Source organism: Dysidea avara, chromosome 4 (genome assembly GCF_963678975.1).
Source record: "Dysidea avara chromosome 4, odDysAvar1.4, whole genome shotgun sequence".
In the NCBI taxonomy this organism is placed as follows: Eukaryota; Metazoa; Porifera; class Demospongiae; order Dictyoceratida; family Dysideidae; genus Dysidea; species Dysidea avara.
In genome coordinates this window covers 26,289,655-26,317,531 of record NC_089275.1, presented here as the reverse complement: position 1 = coordinate 26,317,531, position 27,877 = coordinate 26,289,655, and the positions used below count along the sequence as shown (strand labels likewise).

The window sequence follows — 27,877 nt, the reverse complement described above, 5'->3', positions numbered from 1 at the left end:
TTATCTCGATTCTTTTCAAACCACCAAAAGGCACTCCTACGATGGTTACTCCATCTACATAGCAATTTTCAACTCATTCCATGAAGCGGTTTACCCTGTAGGCGTGACAACAAATCGATCTTGTTTTACGCGAATAATCGGTCATAACTCCTGAACCATTCATCGGATTTGTACCAAATTTGATGCTAGGATTCGCCGTTGGACTCCCTTTCTGTGTTCCAAATTTCAAGGCGATCGGAGTACGCGTTTGCTTGTTATAGCAATTTTTGCAAGTGTGCGAAAAGAAGAAGAAAAAAAAACGAAACTTTGGCAGCTCGTGTCTCGGAAATGGCTGGAGCGATTTCCTTCAAATTTGGAATGTAGACTCCCTTGGCTAGCGGGCAACTGTGTAGCAAATTTGGTTCCAATCAGATAAGTGATCACCGAGATACAAAGGTGTGAAAATGACGTTTTAGTTCTTCCTGTCAATATACTCACGGGTGTGGCGCGCCGGCTTCTTGGGCCGCACGACACACTACCGTGTGTCTTGATAAACAAGTGCTAGTATTAACATCAATGCAGTAGTTTTCTTGGCTCTCATGTATAGCTATATATACGTAGCTATTACAGTTAGATAAACATTTATCTCTACATTTATGTGATTTCATAGTTAGGGTCCGCAACACGAAAAATCGATATCCTCCAATCAACTACCTAACTATTGTCATGTGTTAGGCTAAGTGTAACTTGAATAACACCAGCGTGGCAGCCAAGTTTGTCACTTTCTTCTGGTAGAAATGACACAAATATCTTAAAATCACGTGATTTTTCGTTGCAGCAGTTCGTAGGGTTCTTCATATGCCACGATATTCACTCTCAACATTGTTCAAGTAGTCTATCATCAACTCAAAGTATTGGTGGTTTTATTTTATTGGTCGGTTTCTGGTGGCAGTGTTCTATACCATATGCGTATTTTGTACCATACGCGTATGGTATAGCTACATACCATATGCGTATATACGCGTACGGTACAACCATACGCGTATGGTACGGAAAATCGTACCATCTGAGTATAGGCTATAGCTAACCTGCTTTGCATATAATATCAAGCAGAAGGTTTTTGCACTGCCGTACCCAGTGGCGGATCCAGGATGGGGCATTTGGGGCAAATGCCCCCCCCCCTTCAAGATCGAGATACTCTAATAGAGCAGTCAATTACTCTAATAAAGCAGTCACAATGTTCATGAGGCAGTGTAGCTTACCTATGAAGCTACAAATAGGATTTTATTTTACATAACAGACGTGATATAGTTGGTAAGGATAACTAGCTATTATTGTTGTGACCTTTTTTTTTTTTTTTTTGGTCTTCAACTGTTTTTCAGAAAGGTGCCCCCCTCTTTCGAAACTCTGGATCCGCCCCTGGTACCTATTGACTATGCCGGATGGCACTCTGCTTTCATTTCCTTTCGGGGAAGAGGGAGGGGAAGGGGCTAGTCTCGCTTAGCGGTTTCTGTCAGTAATTCAGTGAAGATCGAGCTAGCTAGGAATACTCTCTATAGAGCAATCATATGTTGGTCTGATTAGCTATTCTATTCTCTAGAGCTGAGATGTATTTTGCTTTACTGTAATTAAGATATAATTTGCTTTACTGCATGATGCAAACCTACACTGTTACAACTGAGGTGGTCACTTATTTTGTGCTAAGCCATTACACAGACACACTACAATAAAATGTGTATTTGTGCATAATTATGTGGTATACTCTAAATGTGCTGTACATAGCATGCACTCCTGTGGTGTATGTGATATGTAGGAGATGATTGTCCACATTTGTTCATTAGTTAGCAAATGTGAACCCATGCATTTGTCCATTAGTTAGCAAATGTGAACCATCATCTCCTACACATCACATACTCTGCCGAAGTATGTGATGTGTGTGTGTGTGTGTGTGCGTGTGTGTGTGTGTGTGTGTGTGTTTGTGTGTGTGTGTGTGTGTGTGATATGCACAACAACACATTTTATTGTAGTGACAGTTCAAGTCGGTGAACAGAGCCGGTATGTTTGTATCAATAAAGTAACCACTTTGCATTAACCATGCAAGAGTAAATTTACTCTTGATTAACATTAACTCATAGAATTTCCATTAGATTAATCCATGCAGTCAACAGTAGAGAGATGAAAAAGATGATCAGTGGGGGCCCGTACATATCTTAAGGTAGCCTCAGTTGAGTGAAATTAAACCCACAATCAAACTCCAGGCTTGGTGATATAGGTTTTATATACATTTAGAAACAATGTTTAAGTATAGGTTTGAAAGCAGTAAGTTGCTGACTGACTAATAGTGTTGTGAACTGTTTGTAGATTGTTGACATTCCAGGAATGTTACACCAATTGTGAAGCTGCAGATGATGTAATATTTCACAATAATGCTATGATGAGTGGTTGACTTTGATAATAAAGCTGTCACATTCTACCCTTCCACTCCTGAATGCACAAGTGCTTTTTTTCTCCACAGTGGAAATGCTATTACTTTGAAAGTACACAAGCTGGTATACTAGTACTTTATGTTCTTTAGAATATAGTCAAGTTGATTATCTAGCTGTTGCATAGCAACCACATACACTGAAAACGTATTGTAAATTTTAATTTTTGTTTCTTCTTCCACGCAGTACATTGTGGCTGCAATTGCTACACATATATTACTTCCTATTGGATTTACAATGAAAATTCAAAAATCAGGCCATTATTACATAATGCTATTGCTCCTTCATACCTGTAATAGAGTTTAAAATGTAATGTAATGATGTGACATGATGTAATAATTCATTATGCATACTTGTAATATTAATATTGTGTACTGTAGTTGTATGAGTTAGTTGTTATTGTGTGCTTTCAATTATTGATTAATAATATTATATACAGTGGTCTGTTCTGCTTATAAAAGATTTTCCCAAGAGCCTACACTTAATTCCCTACAATTATAGAACAATACCCACACATATGTGATAGCAACCATATTAATTAATTTGTGTCCATTGGAAAATCTAGCCAATTTTTTTCAGTCACATATATGTATATTATTTCATTAAATATTTTATTCTATTGTTGCTACATAATCTATTGTTTAGCTTTAATTTGTTAGTTCACTAGCTTCTACTTAAAAATGGATATTTATGCCTGATGGCATGCACTATAAAGGAGTGTTGAGCAGACAATTTTAATCAGATGAGCTCGAGAAGTACAATGTAATGATTGCTCAAACAGAGGAAGACCTGGAGAATGCTGATACAATAACATTGAGGGAGGTAGCAAAGAGATTTAACTGTAGAGAAAGCAATATTCCAGTTTGCAAATTAATGTAAATCTGGCTGTAGCGTAGCATAATTAATTGTATGTGCAATAAATTCTTTTTAAACTGAATCTTTGCTATTGAATGAGGCATGCACATTGCCTACTGAGATGAAGTAGGAAAACATAACATGGCAGAGATTTTATGGTGAGTTTATGAGTTCTAATGAATATTTCAGTAACGAATGTATATTATCTAGCATTGTTTAATTGTGAAGTGTGTTATAGCCACTCACTACTTACAGTACTGTGGATGGGACAATGTGTTTAGCTACTCTTATCTGAATGTATATATACTCTTTAAAGTTAACAACATCCACATTAATTTGTGCTGTAGGTCCAGTATGATGAATGTGAGTGGTGGTACTATTTACAGTATGTACAAACAAGAAAAGTACGCAAACAGGAAATTGGATCCTCAAAAGAGGAAGAGTGTATATAGTAGATAATTAAAAGATGCAAAGACAGTGAGGGGCCATGTTGCACAACTGATAACACTTACAAAGTTCATTTTTCAAGTTGTTAGCTTTGCACAAGCAGTATAATATGTATAATTCAGTTAGAACTTACTAGCTACCATGCACGGTGATATTGTAATTGCTCTTCTTGCTTATTTACCCAATTGTGTTGTAAATTGTCAGTTATCCACACTTATAGCTATATAATTTGAGTATATAAGACCATCTGCATGCTTCTGATAGCTATAAAGTAGCTACACAGTACCATTCATGTGAAGTTCTGCAGACAACGTGAGATCACAACGATGCACATAAGATTTAGGTACATCAGTAGGACTATAGTGGGAAATGTATGGGCATGGCAAGGCCAAAAATGCATGTGTGTGTGCTGATGAATAATTTTATATTTACAGCTAAGCAGATTATTATGTTATGTTCTAAGTTTACTCAGCTAGAAATGCTTGTAAAGATAGCCCATTGTAGCTAGGTGATGGCAAGGCTAGAAGACATTGAGAAAAGGCATAACACGCCGCATATGGTACGTACCATACGCGTATGCCTATACCGTACGCGTATGGTACGGAATATCGTACCATACGAGTACGGTACAAAATACCGGCGCATATGGTATAGAACAGCAGCACGATCTGTGCAGCTTTTTGGCGACAGACAAAATGTTTCTTGCTCTGGAGCACAGGAAAAGCAGAGCAGCAACTGCGCCGTGGGTCAGCAATGACCAGTACTATAGGTAAAGTACCTGCATGCGGAGTATGGTTATAATTGAAGCTTGTTAGCCATCTGGCTGAGCCATCTATATGCTGAAATTCGGCCAAAATGACGCGATTTTTGCAAACAAATACCAGAATGGCTGATACATCAGTGAGACAATCTCCAACAGCAAGGATACGAAGCTTAAAAACACCTAACAATACGACTATCTCGCCCAGTAAACACATAGAGCAATCCAATGCATGAAATAGGCACTCACGTGCCAGTGATCGAAATTCAAATCGCAGAAATACCGATGAAATCGCTTTCATTTCTGAATAGGAACCATGCAGTGTGCTCCTTTTGTAAATATTTACGTTAATTGTTCACTCAGGCGTGGTCTGGGCCAGTGCAGGTGTGTTTTTGCTGCGATGGCATCATAGGGAGAGTCTCAGACTAGAGTAAAGTATCAATTATCGGACAATATGATGTTCGGACAGCTGCCACTCACTTCCTGGAAATCCTGCAGCTTTGGTTATTGTACCAAAAGGTAGGCTACAATAAGCAATAATTATCCTCCAACAATCAGCTTTGTATGATTAAAAGCTTAAGAGTTACAACCAATAGTATGCTTAGTCCGATAAAATCTATGCTCGGATAAAACTATCAGTTGTTGGACTTTGATTTTTACTACCAGTAAATAATGTCCAATTTATTTCAAATTTGTATGCAATATACCTGTACTCATTAGCTATTAATGGCCAAAAAATGGTTTCGTTATCTTTAGCATAGAGGGAGTACGAGCCTCCCAATTTTTAGCGGTATTGTCGGACGCCCTCCGCTTTAATTTAGCCATGCCCACCAACAGAGTTTGTATGCTTTTGCAACAAATGCACCAGTGCTAAACCACAGAAGAAGGTAAATAAATATCTCTCAAGAGTAGAGGTGTGCTTTAAAGTTGATATTTAGGATATTTCTATTGGAACACAGTATTTTTGGCTCCTAAATGAAGGAGATGCACGCTAGGTGGAAAAATGAAATTACGAGGCACAACTTTCTGACCAACCACATTTGTTAGTCTTGGTGCCTCAATCGCGAATACCACCTAGAAATGAAAAGATGTTCCATTTTCTACCTTCTATGGATGCACAAAGCAACATTTTCGTCCTTTTTGTTTCACCCATATAAGGTAGAGAAAGAAAAGCCTTTCGATTTTCGTGACAGTATTTGTGATAGGATACCAAGACTAGCATATGTAGGTGGTCAGAAGGTGGTTTTGCTGCAAAACCACCTTCTGACCACCTACATATGCTAGTCTTGGTATCCTATCACAAATACTGTCACGAAAATCGAAAGGCTTTTCTTTCTCTACCTTATATGGGTGAAACAAAAAGGACGAAAATGTTGCTTTGTGCATCCATAGAAGGTAGAAAATGGAACATCTTTTCATTTCTAGGTGGTATTCGCGATTGAGGCACCAAGACTAACAAATGTGGTTGGTCAGAAAGTTGTGCCTCGTAATTTCATTTTTCCACCTAGCGTGCATCTCCTTCATTTAGGAGCCAAAAATACTGCGTTCCAATAGAAATATCCTAAATATCAACTTTAAAGCACACCTCTACTCTTGAAAGATATTTATTTACCTTCTTTTTTTTCTGTGGTTTTAGCACTGGTGCATTTGTTGCAAAAAGCCATGAACTCTGTTGGTGGGCATGGCTAAATTAAAGCGGAGAGCGTCCGACAATACCGCTAAAAATTGGGAGGCTCGTACTCCCTCTATACTAAAGATAACGAAACCATTTTTTGGCCATTAATAGCTAATGAGTACAGGTGTATTGCATACAAATGTGAAATAAATTGAACATTATTTACTGGTAGTAAAAATCAAAGTCCGACAACTGATAGTTTTATCCGAGCATAGAATTCATCGGACGAAGCATACTATAAAAAAAATAAATAAAAAAATAAATAAAAAAAACTAAGCATACTATTGGCTGTAACTCTTAAGCTTTTAAGCATGCAAAGCTGATTATTGGAGGATAATTATTGCTTGGTGTAGCCTACCTTTTGGTACAATAACCAAAGCTGCAGGATTCTCAGGAAGTGAATGGCAGCTGTCCGAACATCATATTGTCGATAATTGATACTTTACTCTACTGGGCTAATCGAGATGTTGAACCTAATGCACACAAACTGATTGCCACTTGATTCCAAGTGATTTTAATGTAATTGGAATAGATTATGGCTGCATTTTCCGAGATTTGAATATCGATCACGTGAGTGCCTATTTCATGCATTGGATTGCTCTATGCGTTTACTGGGCGAGATAGCCGTATTGTTAGGTGTTTATAAGCTTCGTATCCTTGCTGTTGGAGACTGTCTCACTGATGTATCAACCATTCTGGTATTTGTTTGCAAAATCGCGTCATTTTGGCCGAATTTCAGCATATAGATGTCTCGGCCAGATGGCTAACAAGCTTCAATTATAACCATACTCCGCATGCAGGTACTTTACCTAGTACTGGTTATTGCTGACCCACGGCGCAGTTGCTGCTCTGCTTTTCCTGTGCTCCAGAGCAAGAAACATTTTGTCTGTCGCCAAAAAGCTGCACAGATCGTGCTGCCACCAGAAACCGACCAATAAAATCAAACCACCAATACTTTGAGTTGATGATAGACTACTTGAACAATGTTGAGAGTGAACATCGTGGCATATGAAGAACCCTACGAACTGCTGCAACGAAAAATCCCGTGATTTTAAGACATTTGTATCGTTTTCTACCAGAAGAAAGTGATAAACTTGGCTGCCACGCTGGTGTTATTCAAGTTACATTTAGCCTAACACATGACAATAGTTAGGTAGTTGATTGGAGGACATCGATTTTTCGCGTTGCGGACCCTATCATAGTAGCTAGCCTCGCGTGCCAGACGGTTTGTGTGGGGGCGGCAAATAAACCGTCTGGTCACTGTTGCACACTTTCCGTTAACTCACTGGAATGCAATTAGATTACATCACGACATTGTTTTGCGCCAAGGATGATGCAATAATCGTTCCAATCACCTCTTTGAGCAGACTAAGACAATAATTGTACTGGTAATGTCCTGGTGACGTATTCGAAACATTGCTGAACGTCTTCCTCGACAATTCTGTCGTTTCACAAATCCGTAGCGAACCACGATCGTTCTTATACGAACGCTTTTAAGAGCCCTGTACTAGGGAAACAAAGATCCTAAGCCCATGGCGTTGTTAAACTTTCGAAAAAGTTATCTGTAGCCGAGATTCAGTTCTTTATTACACTAAGAATTTGAATTATTAGTGGTTGTTTCGTCACAGAGTGCGCGAAGCGATCTGATTGGCTCTGCCAACATTCCGGCAGTGGTCCCGGAATGTGTGCAACAGTGACCAGACGGTTTATTTTCCGCCCCCACACAAACCGTCTGGCACGCGAGACTACATAGTAGCTAGATAAAGTTAAAATTAATATCTATAAATGCAATACTTTGCTGTACTGGTGATTTTAACTTACCTGGTATCAATTGGGGTAGTGAATCAATTGTAAGTTGCCAATATTCTCATGAAATAAATGAAATGGCATTAGATATGTGTGCAGAGTATGCTTTTACACAAGTGGTAGATTTTCCAACAAGACAAACCAATATATACTTGACCTATTTTTCACCAACTGACCATCATCAGTTCAAACTCGCAAACCCTTAGCTACCTGGTATCAGCGACCATGATATAATCTTAGTCAATATGAATTTAGAAGTAACATACCGAAAACAACCAATTCATAACATAACATCTATTTGTGGAATAGAGCAAATTTGCAAGAAATGAGCATCAAAATGATTGATTTTACATCTAACTTCCAGCAGGTTTACAGTATTGATTCACCCATTGAACAGATGTGGTGTAGCTCTGTAACCAACTACTTGACGTAATGGAAGTGTCATAACAACCTTCACACCATGATTAATAGAAAGTTGATGCAACTAAGGAGGCAGAAGCAAAGGAGCTACAATAGAGCTAGATCAACAAACCAACACTCTGACTAGGCCCATTTTAAGGAATTGAAAAAAAAGAATGCAGAGAGAATGTCGCAATTCCTACAATAAGTACATGTCAACTATCAGCAATGAATCCCACGAAAGAGGGAAAATGAAGAAATTGTTTAGCTTTATAAAATCACTTAGAACTGATTACTGTGAAGTGTCAACATTACAGAAGGATGGTGTACAATACAACGAGAACCAGGATAAATCCAATATATTAAATGAATATTTTTCCACTGTTTTTACTAGCAGTGAACATCCGCACCCCAACTTAGGACCCAGTCTTTATTCAACCATGCCTGATCTTGAAATCAGTCAAGCTGGAGTTTCCCATTTGTAAATCCATCCATGTCCCATGGTCCAGATAAGCTTCCTACAAGGCTATTAAAATTACTATCAAACGAAATCTCTCCTAGCTTAACTTTACTTTTTATTTCCTCCTTGCACCAAGGAACTATGCCGCAAGACTGGAAGAAAACAAGCACTGGTAACCCTATTGTTTAAAAAGGTGAAAGATCAGACCCAGCAAATTATCGTCCTATATCCCTTACTTGTGTTTGTAGAACATATCATTCATACAATATTATGAAACACCTATTAAACCATCATATACTGTCAGATGTTCAATTTGCGTTTCGTGAGAATTGCTCAGCAGAACTGCAATTGATTAATGCTACTCATGATTTTGCACTCAACTTGTACTATAGAAGCCAAACTGATGTTATTTTGCTAGACTTTAGCAAACCTCAAGGTGCCCCATCATCTCCTTCTATTGAAACTAGAGCATTATGGAATATGAGGAAGAGTACTAAGTTGGATCACTGACTTCCTGTCTGACCGCTCTTAACGTGTTGTTTGTGGAGGTTACTCTTCTGAGCCTGTAAGTGCTGTCAGCGGTGTTCCACAAGGTAGTGTGATAGAGCCCTTACTCTTTTTAATGTACATTAATGATATAACACAACACTTGTCACCTTCATGTCGCCTCTTTGCAGATGATTGTGTCCTTTACAGATGGATAGATTCACCCGATGAAATTAATTTGCTACAGCAAGACTTAATTAATACAACTTGAAATGTGGGAAGAAAAATGGCAAATGAAATTTAACATTAGTAAATGTACAGCATTAATCATTACTCTAAAACAACACCCATTGATATCTTGAGTACTTTTTGCACGGGCACAAACTTGCTGTAGTCATGCACTGAAGCACAACATATTTATCAAACCAATCTTTAATTATGCTGCCACAGTATGGACACCACATTCACAATGTCATATTAACAAACTTGAAGCTATTCAAAACTGAGCGGCATGCTTTATTGTCTCAGATTACAGAAGAACAAGTAGTGTATCAGCTATTAAACATTCCTTAAATATGAAATCAGTACAATGCTAACATGAAGAACTACAATTACTACTGAATGTTTTTCAAAATCTTACATGGACTTGCTGAACTAGAAATGCCAAATTATATTACACCTGCAATCAGTACTACACGTGGAAATAGTATCAAATTTGTCCAGCCATCAGCTCAAGTTGATCCTTATCCCTTCGTTTCCCACATTCCTTTAACCAAACAATTACACTCCTTGCTTTACAACCTTATAACTCTTGTATAGTTGCAGGTATTATCACCAAATTTTTAGCACACTTCTCTACATAATTATGCACCAGTGGTGTAAATGGGATGGTGATTGAATAATCTAATTTGAAGTATGATGTATTTAAATTTGCAAAAAATGGGAAATAAATGTGTATCACAATAGATTCACTCTGTTTATTTACAACTTTTACACATTGGCTGAGTAGCTACACCATTCAGGGACAAACAGAAAAAAAATTCAGTGCAAAAGAGTATTGTATGATGGTTTTACAAAGAAAATACTGTTGTGACGTAGATGCAGGAATATATAAGAATATATATCAATTCCTTGTTGTACTAGATCCTTATAAGGAAATTTGTATTTCTAAAGTTTGCTTAGAGGTTACTGATCCAATAAAAATGTATGTTATTATTAAAGCTGTTTCTATTCATCTAAAAATAAATATTATCATGAAGTCAAAAAATGTATGGCAAAAACTATTGGTGGGAAATGAAGGGTTAAAAATTCAGTTTCTTCCCCCAATCAATTCACCTGTGGAACAAGTTACAAATTGAAAGTACTAATACAATTACCTTCTTTGACTTCAGATCTCTAATTATGTTGTAGATATTGTAGTATACTCAGTTTTACAAATATAAATAAATATAGCTAAACATTTCAAATTTATATAATCATCATCGTTATCTTGTTCAGATTATATAGGCTATATAAAAATGTAACATAAAAGCTATTTTAGTGATTATGAGTTTCTACCGCTTTCACTCTTTGAGTGTGTTCTGTTTCATACATCTTGTTATTTCTTGTACATATACCTTTCAATTCCCAGTCAATAGGGGGAAATCACACAGCAAAAATAGTATTCCATGCAATGCTACCTATTCTAATCCTGTCTTTATTCAGTATTGGAACAACTACTTTTAAAAACTCTTTATAACGAGACAAAACAAATTAAACCTAAAACTATAAATGACTCTAATGTTATTGACTATTGGGGGCTGTGGTCTGTTTTTGGTTGAATCAAGGTAAATTTTTGGACTATTAGTTACAAAATCTAAACATAGATGGAATAAATACAGTCAGTATTTGTGTATGAATTATGTTGTGTCAGTATTAAATAACTATTGCAAATGCCATTTGAGACATGTAACTGCCAAACACTGATTTCTATAGCTATCTTCATTCTGTGGAGCAGTTCGTATGACCTACTATATAGCCAGCACTCCTTTATTAGACAGGCTTTCAATTTTTGTTTCATATACAGTAGATACCTCAGCTCTTTACACATGATACCCTTTGGCTGTATAGACATTAGTCACATTACTTTTTACAGTTAATACAACAATAGCTACTTGAGAATACTACATGATAAATTAAACTGACATACATTTCCTGATGCAGAGACTTAAAAGTGCAAATATGTGCAGTTATGATTATACAGGTGATAAATATGTAAAACTGATGAAATTGATTACTACCGTAACTTGCTTTATTTTCATGCAAAAAATTTTCGTGATAAAGAATTTTTGTGTGAAAATATATTCGTATGACTTACATGAATGACTGCTCTCTTAGAGTAGTTCGATTTGTATAAAAAGTTCCGTGCAAGAAATTTTCATACACATTTTGCATCTGAAAATTATTTTACAACAATAAAAGCAAATTACGTACAATAAGTACAAAAATTGGAATTTTCAGTAGGGACCATAGCACATCACTGAAACAAGCTGGAGTAGTGTACAATATTAAATCACAGATTCACAGTAAAACAATAAGAAGTGTTATATCCCTACTGTGCTCAAGATACCATAATGGAAATGCACAGTAGGGATATAACATTTCAGTTTTACTGTGATTTAATATTGTGCATTACTCCAGCTTGATCAATGTGCACTACTTCACTCCTCTTATTTCCCTACTCTAGTTGAAAATTCCAAATTTTTTTGTGTATTTGTATGTTTTGTTAACTTTTTTTGTGAAATAAAATTATTATGACTAGTGAACCCATGCATACCGCATCACAAGAAAGAAATGGCACCACATAGTGCAGCTATAAATTATTGTCTGGAAAGTGAAGTATCCATTATGTTCTAATGTCTATGTTCAACTTATTACTAGCATTATGAATCAGGAAATGCTTGAAAAGCACCTCTGCAATCAAAGTAGCCACTATGAAAAATACAAACGATTTCCATTACAAAGGGAAGCCATCATGCGCTACCATCAAATTAATGTCAGTAAAGATGAATGGGACACAAAGGAGGACCATGAAGAATGATACTGCAGTATGCCAAAAGCCACGTGTCCGGCTGAAGCGAAGTCGAACAGTGAACCATAGCCTTAACCATTATTGAGTTATGCTTGTCTGAAGGCATCAGTCAGTAAGTCACTAGAAAATTCCGTTTGATAATTAAAATTAAATTCATAGCAAACTTGCATAATTGTTGAAAGTGTTTCAGGTTGATCTGAAGGCTTGTTTGGGCTTAGTTTTACCTAACCAATACTGCTTCATCATTGTCAGGGAAAAGTGAGGTTGGTTTTTGGGTAATGTTTTTTATGGGCCACGCCCATGGTCCCTACTATACAGCTATCAAAATGTATGATACTATCATACTGTATGATTGAATGTTTTGATAACATAAACAGCTAAATGGTTTATAATGGTATACGAAAATGTTAACAGAGCCATTTACCATGACATAAAAAGGGTTTTGTCATTTCTTAGAATGTATACTTCTTTGTACATAATTCTAATGTAATTACTAACTGGGTACTGAATGATAACTACATTCTCAGGTATATGGAGTCCCTTATTTGTCTGGAATGTCTATTTGCTCTCCCTACCTGCTTCTTCGAGCCCCTGTTTAAATGTGAAGAATGTTTTAAATTGGCAAACCTGCGACCTATAACAAAAACCTCTACTTGTTACAAATTCAATATATTTTCACTACACATACTTACAAACAATTTACAAATTAGACATCATTAACTGTTCTGGAGGAACCACGTGGATAGTGAACTGTGTTTCCTTTAACACAGCAATAACAGAGATAATTATACACTATGAAGAAAGTTCTAACACAACAATTACAGTTATGGCCATGGACAGATTAACAATTACAAAAATATTAATTTAAACAAGATCATACAGGTATGTTAAACAAACATTTCTTCTGCATTATCTGTTGCTTTGAACTGAGTTAATTGGTATCAGAGTCAAATGTCTCATTCTTACAGAAGACATCGGATGATCCTGATTTGATTTCCTTACTCAGAATTGTGCTTGCTAAAAACAAAAGGACACGATAAAATCTTTAACTTGTTAAACAAAGTTAATGGAGGGAGATAATTTGCACATGTTTTGTGTAATAACAGATTGCAGCTAGCCAGCATTAGAGAGTATACATAGGTATGTAGCACATCTGCAACACAATACTAGATGTAGTACAGAACAGTAGGTATTGATTGGATGAACACATGCGCAGGGAAAATACCTTGTGTATGGATTATTCCAAATGTGTAACTGAGTGGAATAAAAATTAGTCCCCTCCAAAGCCTACCCCTAGGACTAGGAGGCTATGTTGGAAATGAGTACATACAAACCAATTCCACTAACATTGTGTTTATAAAAGAGAGGGAATTAGGTTTATAGAATGAGATTATGGGATTATTCTATCAGGGGAGGAAATGCACAAACATTGAAGGGAGTCTTGTGTGGTAGACTCGAGTCCAGTGTTCCCCCATTCCAAGAGTAACTCTTCCATAGCTTGGGGTGTGATAGTGCAGGGTTTCATTAGGATTGTTAGGATGGCCTTAGAAATCCCTGTGGCTTCAAGGTTGGAAACCCCCAAGCTTTTTTCCCTACTACACTTAGGCTAGAGTGCTATGCCAGCATACTGCTAGCATATTAGGGGGACATTTCAAACTATGGAGTTGAATTCCATGAAAATAAATTGATACTCCCTAATAGAGCAGTCAGTAGAAATTGCAATAGGAGCTTTCAAATGCATTGTACACAGCTTCTTCAGGGGCATACCGAGGGGGGTTTCAGGAAACCCCTTTGGATTTTACACGCTACTTGAAACATTAAGAAATTGAAACTTCAGGTTTCCAGAATGTGAAATCTATCATGGAACAGGACACATTTTACACTTTATCTTAGTTAAATAATAGTTTCTAACATGATAGCAACTTTTACAGCATTGTTCTGAATTATGCTAGATTGAGATAATCTAATAAAGCAGTCAGGTAATATAAACTACTCTAATATTACAGTCACTTAGCTGTAGTGGAAACCCTTTTCAAAATTCTTGCATATGCCCCTGCTTCTTAGATCAATACTCTCTAATAGAACTGAAACACTCTAATAGAGCATTTTCTGATTAAAATGCCAAGATAATTGTAAAAACTGTTGCTAGCCTAGAAGCATAATGCAGGCATAATGGTAACACCTGAAGAGCATAGTAGGTGAAAATTTTGGAAGCATTTTGGGTAAAATTTTGAGCATATTTGACTTGAGTATAGCAGCAAGTGAGATTTAAAAAGTTAATTGGAAATTGAGTATGCAGAGCAGTCACTTGCAGTAAATTATCGTGGCAAGCAGATAAAAAGAAAGCTTCATTTATTGTAATACATTATAAATGTAAAAATAACATTTTGCCCTTTGGCTCTAGTTTAATGCCTGTTCAGTCACTGGTGGCTTTATCAAGAGAATTTTATATCAGTTTTATCAGAGATGGTAATGTTAGTTAGGTTTAACAATTATACCGCTTATATGCAGGTGGATTTGGGGACCTATGGATTTTTTACACATACCAATACTTGTTTCTGATTCTTTGACAGTGATTCCTTTAGACTGTGGAAAGGACAATACATAAAACGACACCATCATTAATAATCTTTACTCACAGATGCAGCACTAGTGTGAAAATATTGTGCGAATCTCTGCTTAGATGGCTTAAGAAACTGAACAAAGAAGATACAAACACTGCCCATATTATAACACTATTACATACCTTCTCATTCTTAAGTACATACAGTATCAAGATAAACATTCCCTATAATATACAAATAACACATTTTTACCACACAAGTGATGGTTGGGTAGGTTACATACCTGTAGTGAATTAAGTATTGTAAATATCCAAGCAAACACTACTGTATTCTCATTTACTGCTAATATTCCTACCACCCATGTGATACCAAGTAGGGGAATAATAATAATAGCTGCTCTCAGTAATGACCTATAGCAACAAGATGTTTATATACTTCTATAATAAGTCAAACATTCAGAGTCTGTCCATGCTCACAGTGATTTCTAGACATACATGTATGCTTTTTCCCATACTAAAACAATGGCGGATCCAGGATGGAGTATTTGGGACAAATTCTCCCTCTCCCTTCCCTTTTTGAAGGAGCCACACTTCTTTAAATAACTTCAGGCCAAAATCAAATTATCACTCAAGTAAGCATATACCCACCATTTATTGGAAACCAGCTGTCAAACTGTCACCCATAACTTCATAAGCACTAAGTTCCTCTAAAAATAATTATAATGTAGCTGGTCTTTAAGCCATTCATAACATTTTAAAGACTTCACAACTATCTTCAAAGGCCAAAATTGTAAAATCAACAGTGAAACACTACCAAGAGGTGTTGCTTCAAAAATACATCAACTAACAAGAGAATCTGTATTCTCCAACCACCTACAATTAGCCTGTTTGTGCCCCTCTACTTGGTAGCTCCTGGATTCTCATTATAATGGAGAATACAGAACCAGATATAATGAACACACAGCTAAACATTGATAGTCATGAAAAGCTACTAAATTGTTAATGTATTGGTTTACAAAGACCGGGAAGATTGATTTCAGTTCAGCAATGGCTATAGTTGTTGCTATCTATGTTCATTGGGATTGGAAAATCTTATCCCAACCAACAATTTGATAAACTTACATAACACAGTCAGTCAGCATTGCTTACAAGCAGTGAACCCTTGCACTTGATTAATTATGAGTCTTATTGTGAATCCCAGGCCTCTATAACTTACTCATGAGTGTTACAAATGGGTATCCATACTACAGACAGTTAACACACCGATTCAGTTTGTGTCTGGTTTATAAACACTCTGTACTTGACCTTGGGAATTGTCACAGGTGTATACCTTGTTGCATTCCTCTGTCTGAAATTTTTGAACGTATAAAAATAGTAATATTTGTACTACTTTATAGGTATAATTGAGACTGACACCCTTTGCATTAAGTTGCAACAGTGTTTCAAATTTGTCGATGTGTATTTATTATATTTTAACAATATACTGCATTATATTTTCAGCTAAAAACTTCACGGATTAAATTTACGTACACACAGATGTTTAATGTTGTAAGATTTTCTTACTTTATGGTATCCTTATAATTGATCTGTGCAGCTGTTAAACTTTTATGATTGGTTTTATAAACTTCATAAATAGTTACCATTAAGAAGAAAGAGTTAATCTGCAACAAAAATTAATGTTTAACACAAATTCAAATTAATCATATTCACCATAATGATTAGTAACATGGGACCAATGAAGGCCCAAATGGCACCATTTTCTTCAGATATCCAACATCTAAAGGAGGATGGACAGAGTGAGTCACGTACACTATGCCAGTGACTTACTTATCTTCATAACCATATTGCTCATGTGATACTGCAGCTGATACAGCAACAATAGGTATGGGAAGCCCTACATTTTATAACAAACTTGGTATCATGTCTAATCAAATTAATTGACTCACCCCAGCCAAGTAGAAAGAAGAACAGTTTCCTTTTAAAATATCCATGATAGAATACAAATTTGATCATAATAAACAACAGGATTCCTTCACAAAGCATCCAGCTGAATGCAGCCATGAAGAAGTAGTGAAGTAAGATAGCCACAATCAAACAGCTAGCCTTAAAATGTAATTGTACATTTGAGTACTCTATAGTAGTGTACGCTCACTCTGTATTCACTAGCAGTTTCAATACCACTAACAAAAGTTGTTAGTCCCAACAGTAGAGCAATGGAGAGGTTTAGGTGCAGAAAATGTTGCTGTTGGTTAAACACCTTTTTCCTGAGTGAACAAAAGATACAAGGTATGTTACTTGTAGAAAAGAATAATGACAAAATATCATAGAAGCTCACCTTAGTACAATAAATAAGCACACTGCAATCAGTAGACATACAATGGATATTGCACATCCAATATAGCTGACTATTGACAATGCTTTTGGTGTCTACAATATAAAATAATTTTGTGTATTTTCAACATCACAAAACAAAATAAGTAAACAGTTGATTTGGTCTATCACATTACTGTTTTATATTACCTGAGCAATGCAGTAAATCATTACTCTTGGTACATGTAGGGACGGTATAGAATGCAGAAAGTACAGTATCACTAGCTACATTATGGATTAACAGCCATGAAGATACTCAACTACCTATAACAAATGATTATTCATTTACTATGGGCTACAGTCAAGGTTAGTCTGAGAACCAATAATTGTGTATAGTTAGTGTACTGTACACAAGTACACAAAAAATTTTGGAATTTTCAACTAGAGTAGGGACCATAGCGCTTTTCAATAAAAAGTACTGAAACAAGCTGCAGTAGTCCATGATATTAAATCACAGTAAAACGATAATAAGTGTTATATCCCTACTGTGCATTTCCATTATGGTATCTTGAGCACAGTAGGGATATAACACTTCTTATTGTTTTACTGTGATGTAATATTGCGCACTTCTCCAGCTTGTTTCAGTACTTTTTATCAATGTGCTGCGGTCCCTACTCTAGTTGAAAATTCCAAAATTTTTTGTGTACTTGTTTGTTAACATTTTTTATAAATAATTATTGTGACTGGTGAACCCATGCATACCGCATCTGGAATGGGGCTGTGCACCCCAGCTGTATCAAGTATTGTCTGAAAAGTGAAGTATCCATTACGCTTCGTTGTCAGCTATGTTCAACTTGTTACACAGTATTTCAAATCAAGAACAAAAGCACCTCTGCAATCCACACATACCGAAAGAAAGAAATGGTGCCGCGCACCTCAGTTATATCAATTATCATCTGAAAAGTGAAGTATCCATTATACTTTGTTGTCGGCTATGTTCAACCCATTACATAGCAGTACAAATCAAGAACTGTTTGAAAAGCACCTCTACAATCAAAGTAGCCACTATGAAAAATACGGACGATTTCCATTACGAAGAAAGGCCATCACATGCTACCGCCAATTCGACACTTCTCGCTGTCAGCAAAGATGAATGGGACACAAAGGAGGACATTAGTAAGTCCATGAAGAATGCATTGTACGTACTGCGGTATGCTATCGGGCCAAAGCGACATGAAAAATCAAGTCCGTAGCTTTAGCCATTATCAAGTTACGCTAGCCTGAAGCATTGGTCAGTCAGTCAGGCATTCAGTAGAAAATTCCATTAAATAATTTTTTTTTAAATTCCGTAACAACTTGTTGAAAGCGTTTTGGGTCAATCTGAAAGCTTGTTTGTGCTTACTTTTACCTAACCAATACTGTCTCATCGTCGTAGGGAAAATTGAGGCTGGATTTTGGGTGATGTTATTTCATGGGCCACGCCTACTCCTTTGTGGTCTCTACTATACAATACTATCATACTGTATGATAATCACACTCATGCACACACATACTCAAACATTTAACTGGATAGATATCAATTGTTTTTCTACCAACAAAAATACAAAAGTATACCGAAACACATGATTTCATAATTTCATATACAGTACATTCACATTATCATTGCACAATGCTACGCTTACACTTTCTCCTGACACAAGAACAGCAAAACTTGTCAAATGAGTAGTAGCACATTCAACCTCCATACTATCAGTATTTCTGCTCATCAGTGTAACACCATTAGATGAAAATGCACCAGTGGTAACATCATCACTATAGATGATTATGATACAGTTGAATACAAGGTACAAAATGTAGTGTAAGAAAAAAATCATTAGGAGCAATGAAAAAGAGGGTGATATGTAGCTAATAGTAGGTGTTAAACCACTATGTACTTCAGTTGTAAACCCAGTATATGTGAGGTAATCCCTTACTATCTATTATCAATCACAATTAACAATAATTAACGGATAGCTTACTGGTCCACATAACATAATAATCATGTAGTGCCCTGTTGGTTTTGTAACTATAAAATTCATTGAAAGTGTTGAGCAATTTCGACATGAAATTCTCTGTAAAATGGGTAAATACTCTACATGGCTGAGCAAACAAAATCAATGAACATAAAGTTTAGTTATTTTCAGTAGACAACACTCTGTCTTATAAATGAAATCATTAAACTTGAAGACTTCTGTATACCAGCCCTAGCAACATAAATAAGTGTACAAATACAAGCAGTGTACCTTGAAAAACTAAAGAAAGAACACCGAGGGTTTGACATTAAATCATCCTGCAAAAGCATACAACAAAAAGCTTGAACAAGCATACAACACAGATGTACTATTTGATTACAGCAGTAGCGTGCATCATCATTCAGCAATAACAAAACACACAATACATACATCTTCAATGCTAAAACTCATCACAGCTTGACTGTCACCAAGGGATGTCTGAGCTTCAAAATCTGTTGATATTTTACCAGAGAGAACAAAACTTGCAATTCTTTCCCTTTATCATAAAGGAAACACACACACAAATACATAAACAGCTCAGATACCACTTACCCCTCCTGTGTAGGTAAGTGAATATTCCTACTAATAATGTTGACAACTGGAGGTCTTCTACCTACATACAGTACAGAAGAAACAACAATATTAAATCAAGTAATTGATTGAAGTGATTATAGTCAGTTCACATTTACCTGAGCCCCGAGAAATAATAGTACTATCAAAAAGGTGAACATGTGTTCACTTCCAATGGTTTTGTACAGCAACAAGCATGTTTTCATGTTTTAAACATGTTTGCATGCCTGGATTGTTTATACCAGGGGTATTTTTGAAGCCTCATAATTCACTTGTTCTTGCTTGTATCAAAGTGATTTTTGATAACAATTCCAGTGTTTATAAGGCTCCACAACACTGTTAAAGGTTTGGGAAGCTGACCCATGTATTTACAAGAATTATTAACAAAACATGAGGACTCAGGTGAATGCAAATTGACTATAGTAGAAGAACCTATATGTGACCAGAAAACCAAACACAATTTTGCAAGCCTTATAAAGCAATCGGTGAAATACTTGCTTATTATTGAAAATTTCCATACATTTTTTGAACACCTTTTTCTTAGTGAAGGAAAGGACTAGTAATAAAAATCTGGATATCATCTTATTCGCCTACTCAAGAAACGTTAGAAAATTGTTGTTTCGTTGCAGTAGACCCAATGACATGAAAGTTATGGGCATTTGTTTACGTCACATTGAAGCAATCAAATCGTTATTTCATTGCAGTAGACCCAACGACACAAAAGTTATAGGCATTTGTTTACGTCACATTGAAGCAATCAAACATGATCAATCTTTCTCAAAATTTTTCCTTTATATGCAATAAAGAAAGGTGATGAAAAGAAACAATTACCCAGTAATCGATTCCCCTATCCATGGCTAACACGATGGCGCAAATTTCAACTCCGTACAGCATTCCGTTCGTAAGTTACAATCATTTTAGTGAGCACCTGTAATTTATTTTCCCTACACTGGCTGTACAAATCACTATACCTGTTGTTGCTACCTTGTATGGATGTAACTCCAAAACGTATCGGCATATGAGGCTGAAACTTTGCCGGAGGGTACACTTGGCTAAGTAGATTATAAATATTTAATGAACAGGAATTCAAAAAAAAAATGTGCGATTGTGACGGATTTTTATGGATCAGGTCACATAATTATGGTGCATGTACTTGTTGTTATAATTAGTCTTCTACAATTAGGACCCGCCAATTATGCAGGCATAATAATGAACATAATAGGTTCCTGAATGCATTGAGCATAATGTTAGCATAACAGGCAGAACACTTGTGCATTACCATAAATTCTTGCTTGTCAAACAGAAAAAGATTGATATACTTTAATAGAACAGTCAGAAAATAATCAGACAGCTGACTGTTCTATTAGAGTATATCAATCTTTTCTGCGACATGCGTTTGACAAGCAAGGATTCAGCAACTTACTGTTGTCCCATTAAGTGCAAATTTACTAGAGATACATGGGAACTGAGGTATAAATATTGAGTATAATTTGAGCATAATAGGTAAATATTGAGCATTAATTTAAGCATAATAGGCAAAATTTTGAGCAGCATGCAGCATGTAAAATATTGAGCATAATCGGCTGGTCCCTATCTACAATATCAAGACAAACGGTAGTGTGTCGTACGGCCCAAGAAGCCGGCACCCCACACCGTGAGTATATTAACAGAAAGAAAGAAAACACATTTTTCTCACCTATGTAGCTCTGTGATCCCTAATCCGATTGGAACCAAATTTGTTACAGATGTGCCGGCCAGTTACGGGAGTCTACATACCAAATGTGAAGAAAATTGCTCTAGCCATTTCTGAGATATGAGCGAACAAAATTTCGTTTTAATTTCTTCGTTTTTTTTCTTCTACTTCATTTAGCACACTTCGCAAAATCCACCATAACACATGAATGCGTGCTCCAATCGGGCTAAAATTTAGCACACATAAAGGGCTCATTAAGGTGGATCTTAGTACCAACTTTGGTAGGAATCCGATGAACATTGCCAGCTGTTTCCGATCACATGACCAAGAAAAACGAAGGAATTATGAACAACGTGTTCGTGAAATAGAGAGGGAATCATTCACACCTCTTGTGTTTTCTGCTTTAGGTGGAATGAACAAACCAACAGAGATTACATACAAACGACTAGCTTCACTTCTCGCTACAAAGCAGAGCCAGAAATATAATGTTGTCATCTCCTTTATTTGCTGCAGATTGTCTTTTTCTTTATTGCAATCAGCTATTATGTGTCTTCGTGGCAGTCGTTCTACTGCTGGTCGGCCCCAGAGAGATCTGACAGACTTCTCTCTGGCGGTGTATGAGGGAAAGCTCCCTTTGTCAGAATGAACTGTTTATGTGTGCATTTTAATAACAAACAAAAAAACATTCACGGAGTTATGACCAATTATTTGCGTAAAATAAGGTCAAAGGTCTGTCATGCCCACAGGGTAAACCCCTTGGAGGAATGAGTTGAAAATTGCTATGTGGATGGAGTAACCATTGTAGGAGTGCCTTTTTGTGGTTTGAAAGGAATCGAGATAAAGACCATAGAGATATGACACAAAACCCAACCTGTGTCACAATTACACAATCGATTTTTATGAATAAAAAAACTATTAATTTTCACGCCTACCAGGTAAACCACCAAAAGCAATGAGCTTAAAATCTGTAAGTAGCTGGAATAATCATCGTAGAAAGTCCTTGTAGTAGTACAGAAGAATCGGATTACAAACCACTGAGTTATGATTCGAAAGGCAACTACGTGTAGCAAATGCGAGATCGAGATACTCTAATAGAACAGTCACCCTAATAGAACATTCAGATACGTTTGTAACTTACTCCACTATAGAATTATATTACATTGCAAGTTATTCTGTATGGAATTCAACTACAACCAGTTAATCGGATAGACAATTCAGCTACAGGCAAGTCACCCTGTAGAGAGTTAACCTAGAAACAAGTCACCCTGTAGAGAGATCAGCTAGAAGAAGTCACCTTGTACAGAGTTCAGTTACAAAGAAACCACCATGTAGAAAGCGCAGCTGCAAACAAATCACCCTGTAGAGAGATCAGCTAAAAGGAGTCATCCTGTAGAGAGTTCAGTTACAAAGAAACCATGCACCATGTAGAGAGTTCAGCTGCAAACAAAATCATCCTGTAGAGAGATCAGCTAGAAGAAGTCACCTTGTAGAGAGTTCAGCTGCAAAAAAACCACTCTGGAGAGAGTTCAGCTACGAAAATATCACCCTGTAGAGAGTTCAGCTAGAAGAAGTCACCTTATAGAGAGTTCAGCTGCAAATAAATCACCCTGTAGAGAATTCAGCTACAAACAAACCGCCCTGTAGAAAGATCAGCTAGAAGAAGTTACCTTGTAGAGAGTTCAGCTATAAAGAAACCATCATGTAGAGAGTTCAGCTGCAAAGAAATCACCCTGTAGAGAGTTCAGCTATGAATAGATCACCCTGTAGAGAGTTCAGCTACAAACAATTCACCCTGTAGAGAGATCAGCTAGAAGAAGTTACCTTGTAGAGAGTTCAGCTACAAAGAAACCATCATGCTGTGAGTTCAGCTGCAAACAAATCATCCTGTAGAGAGTTCAGCTACGACGAAAAGATCACCCTGTAGAGAGTTCAGCTAGAAGAAGTCACCTTGTAGAGTGTTCAGCTACTAAGAAACCACCATGTAAAGAGTTCAGCTGCAAACAAATCACCCTGTAGAGAATTCAGCTACAAACAAATTGCCCTATAGAGAGATCAGCTAGAAGAAGTTACCTCGTAGAGAATTCGGCTGTAGAAAGTTCAGTTAGAAACAAGTCATCCTGTAGAGAGATCAGCTAGAAGAAGTTACCTTGTAGAGAGTTCACCTACAAAGTAACCACCATGTAGAGAGTTCAGCTGCAAACAAATCACTTGTAGAGAGTTCAGCTACTGTAGAAACAAGTCACCCTGTAGAGAGTTCAGTTAGAAGAAGTTACCTTGTAGAGTGTTCAGCTACAAAAACAAATCACCCTTTAGAGAGATAAGCCAGACAAAGTAACCTTGTAGAAAGATCAGATAGAAACAAATCACCCTGTGGAGAGTTCAGCTACAAAGACACCACCCTGTAGAGAGTTCAGCTACTGTGTAAACAAGTTGCCCTGTAGAGAGATCAGCTAGAAAAAAGGAGAGATCAGCTAGAAACAAGTCACCCTGTAGAGGGATCAGCTAGAAACAAATCACCCTGTAGAGAATTCAACTACAAACAGATAACCTTGCAGAGAGTTCAGCTAGAAACAAGTCACCCTGTAGAAAGAATCCTGCAGAGAGTTTATCTACAAGCAATTCACCCTGTAGAAAGTTCAGCTACATTTCAAGTCACCCAGTAGAGAGATCAGCTGCAAATTAAACAAGTTATCCGTAGGGAATAATAAATGCATGTATTATATAATTTGTACATTTACTGATATAATCAGAATTTGCTAAAGGATTTAAAATCTGCTTCATCTTTTTCTTCTGTCTGTGGTAAAGAAGAAACAGATAGGTTAAAAAAGCAAATACAAAAAGAAGTGAAATCTAATCCAAAACAGCCAAGCTGTAAAAAAAGAGTGCGGCCCTCAGAAAGGCTATTGTGAAAAAAGATGTGTAATCCAAGGTGGCGGCCAAGAAATGGCTGTGATGATAGGTTAATGGTAAAAATTTTAATAACGACAATTCAGGTGAAAAGTTTTACCATTAACCTACCATCACAGCCATTTCTTGGTTGCACCTTGGATTTCACATCTTTTTCACAGTAGCCTTTCTGAGGGCTGCACTCTTTTTTTATAGCTTGGATTAGATACATAGTAACAATACCAATAAGTCCCACTACAACATAGCAGGCTGTTTTTTTGTAAAGAAAATAGAGCTGTGTTGTTTACTCATAAACACAAATCAACATAGCTTCCATAACTGTTGCATGTCTTTCATCTAAAAAAATCTTTACCATAAAGAGCACTTGCTACTTTATGGACGTTTTGATCCTCCCATGCAAAAAATAATATAATTATACTGTAGCCTTTTGCAATACATACATACATACACAGTGTTGGGGTATAACTTTGTAAAGTAACTCGTTACTTTACTACTAGTGGGTGGGAGACAGATATAGCACAAGGCTTCATCTTGAGACCACTCTTTGAGTGTTATAATTCCCATAAAGCACAAGCCATGGCAGTGCTTTATTTGGCATAGAGAACTGTCAACCTGAGATACACACAAGACATACGAAACGATTAGAAACACAGAGTAGTCTTATCATTAGTAGTACCTGCGTTGTACCTGTGTTACACCTGTGTTACACCTGCATTAATAATTCGTGAGTCTAGTACATCTTCTCAAGGATTAAGTTTTTGATTTTGGTACTTTAATAAGCATATTTCCATTATATTCCTAAGATTCGTCTTTTTTTGTTGTTAACAAAATGTAGTAAAAACATTAACTGCTGCTGACCACAAGCAACCATCATCAAAATCTTCAAGTGTGTCTATAAATTAAATCCAGTGGTCGGCAGTCAGCCAGCACAGTACAGGCTATTATTTGCCTAGACTGGCTTGATTGATTGATTGTACTGGCCAGAGTGGGTGAATACTCACTCAAAGTATATTGGGCAGTTGCAGTACACTTTATAGACCCATAGTTCAATAATAATATTATAGAACTGCCAGGCCTATTTGCAGGCTAATAGCCTGATAGAACACTTGTGCTTGTATGGCTAAACTATGGAATACTTTTTTGCTTTGAACCTCCCATACAAAGTTCTTTACATAACAGTTAAAACACTGCAATCTGGAAAAGGTGGCATGAGGGTTGAGAAACATATTTGCCAAGTTCCTTATTTGGCTCAAGACCACACCTTAAATGCTATGTTTTCTGTAGTGCATGAGCGTATGCAGTGGTTTAATGTATGAATCTGGAGTTGCTATTAAGAAGATCATTGTTTACTATGACATGGAATGCCATGATGGTGTGAGAAAACTAGTGCCTACTCGTGGTTATTTTGTAGCAATTACTGCTGGGTTATCACATGATTTGTGATCTGTCAGATCCATAATTCACTTATTAGTGGGACAATAGGATGAGGAGAACAACTGAGGAAGGCTAGCTACGGTGTACGCGAGTAATGGACAGATTAGTACAGCTATCTTACCATTGTTCACAAAAGTGGCCATCAATGCAACAAGGTTAAAGGTGTCAATATCAAGTGGTACTGAGAATTTGCTGGACTTATATTGATGGACAGTTTAGTGAACAGTTTAAGACTGAATTGTATGATTGTTGTAGTGGAATTACAAACATTTATGTGCATAGCCATTAATTTGTTGCCAATTACTGTGTTAGTAAGACAGAGTTGGGGGTAACGTGTTATGAAACACGTTATGCAATAATATTACTTTTGTACTAATGAGTAATATAACAAAACATGATGAAGTAGCAGGTAATATAAAATCGATATTACATTGGGAAATTGTAACAAATGTAATGCATTACTTCTTTTTAAGGCACATTGTACATAGTCAGCCTCGTGACTGGTTGTATTTGGTCCTGGAGACAGAGTTGCAAGCATGAATAAAGAGTGATAGTGTATGGTGAAGCCAAGACACTACAGCAAAGTATTTTTTGAGGCTGAATTAGACCAGAGAAACCCATGTCTTGCTCCGTCACTTGTAGTTGTAGGCTGGTAGCTTGTTTTTAGAAGTTAGACTTATAGCTAGTAACAAATAAATGTAATATATTACTAGTTACAGTCTTCAAAGTAATGAGAAATATGTCATGCGTTACTGTTTTTCTGTGAGTAATATGTAACTCTTTCACGCTACATGGCGTAGAAGTAACGAGTTACATTTTTAGAATAACAACCCCCAACTCTGTTAATGGGTGGCTATTCCAATTTTTCCGTGGGTTGTAACACATTCACACAAAGTGTGCCTTATTATCATTTACTGAATAATAAAATAATGTGCTTGTGGTATGCATCCACTGTGAGTGCTATACCTTGTCTTTGCATCTCATTTTGAATAGATGCACTCGGTATTCTCATACGAGTTCCCCTCATATCATCTGAAAATTCTATAGAATCTTTGTCCATCAAATCTTGTTCAGTTGGAATTTGTACTTGAATAACTACAGTATGTATATATACAGTAATACATACTTTACTAACAGCATTCTATTCTCAAGAATATAAATTTGCATGCATACAACACAGTACATTCATTAATAACTGGAGTCAGCTTGTAAATCATAAACCAGGTGTGTGCCACTGAAATGGAATCTGCTCTGTGTTTGTGTGTATGTCCACACCAATGTGAGCATAACGCATAAAGAGCAAAGAAGGCTATGTGTGAGAAATAAAAGCTTTTTGACACTGAAATACTGAAACATTAACTCTATCACACAATACAACAGTACTGTATTGGAGATCATTAAGGAATGTACTTTCTCCAAAAAATATATTGACCAGAAACCAGTCTTACAATATCTTCAGGAACCTTGGCAGTATTGGTTAGGTAGTGTCTTCAGAGCAGCCCAGATAAGTTGCTACAGAATTTTATTATTTTGACAGCAGTGTTTACTGACTGAATTACGTACATACTGATGCCTTCAGACAAGCATAACTAATATTGGCTAAGGCTATGGCTTGATTTTTAAACCAGGCAAGTGTGGCCAGCTATGGACACATGCCTGGTTTCCTGAAATTGTTTTCTGAAAAACATGTGTTTATATTTTTTGTTTGTTTGTCTTTCTGCACCCACATAAGCAAAATGCTCATATGCTAAAAACAGCCTGTATGTGAAAAATGAAGGTTAACTTTCTAGGTAAGTAAGTACTTACTTTGAGGTGGTTTATTCATATCAGCTTGAAATACAAGAAATGAGTTCCTAAAGATGTTGTGAATGCCTTTCACAATGGGTTATACAGTATGAGTATAAATCAATCAAAAAATCAGTGTGTATA

General features: G+C 36.5%; 1 protein-coding gene across 1 annotated transcript in view; it reads right to left on the bottom strand.

Annotated features, from left to right (window-relative positions):
• Positions 1-13,070: 13,070 nt before the first annotated feature.
• The window catches only part of LOC136254561 (adhesion G protein-coupled receptor L3-like), a 45,163-nt gene continuing 30,356 nt past the window's right edge, over positions 13,071-27,877 (bottom strand). Inside the window, exons 14-29 of the mRNA XM_066047299.1 lie at positions 26,915-27,043; positions 19,897-19,957; positions 19,735-19,840; positions 19,576-19,622; positions 18,976-19,105; positions 17,319-17,410; positions 17,136-17,247; positions 16,930-17,086; positions 16,811-16,877; positions 16,694-16,760; positions 16,547-16,644; positions 15,268-15,394; positions 15,167-15,208; positions 15,060-15,116; positions 14,967-15,006; positions 13,071-13,437 (exon numbers count right to left, since the gene is read on the bottom strand). Of these exons, the coding sequence (XP_065903371.1) occupies positions 13,352-13,437; positions 14,967-15,006; positions 15,060-15,116; positions 15,167-15,208; positions 15,268-15,394; positions 16,547-16,644; positions 16,694-16,760; positions 16,811-16,877; positions 16,930-17,086; positions 17,136-17,247; positions 17,319-17,410; positions 18,976-19,105; positions 19,576-19,622; positions 19,735-19,840; positions 19,897-19,957; positions 26,915-27,043 (1,418 nt within the window). The 3' untranslated portion in view covers positions 13,071-13,351. The remainder of the gene's footprint in view (positions 13,438-14,966; positions 15,007-15,059; positions 15,117-15,166; positions 15,209-15,267; positions 15,395-16,546; positions 16,645-16,693; positions 16,761-16,810; positions 16,878-16,929; positions 17,087-17,135; positions 17,248-17,318; positions 17,411-18,975; positions 19,106-19,575; positions 19,623-19,734; positions 19,841-19,896; positions 19,958-26,914; positions 27,044-27,877) is intronic.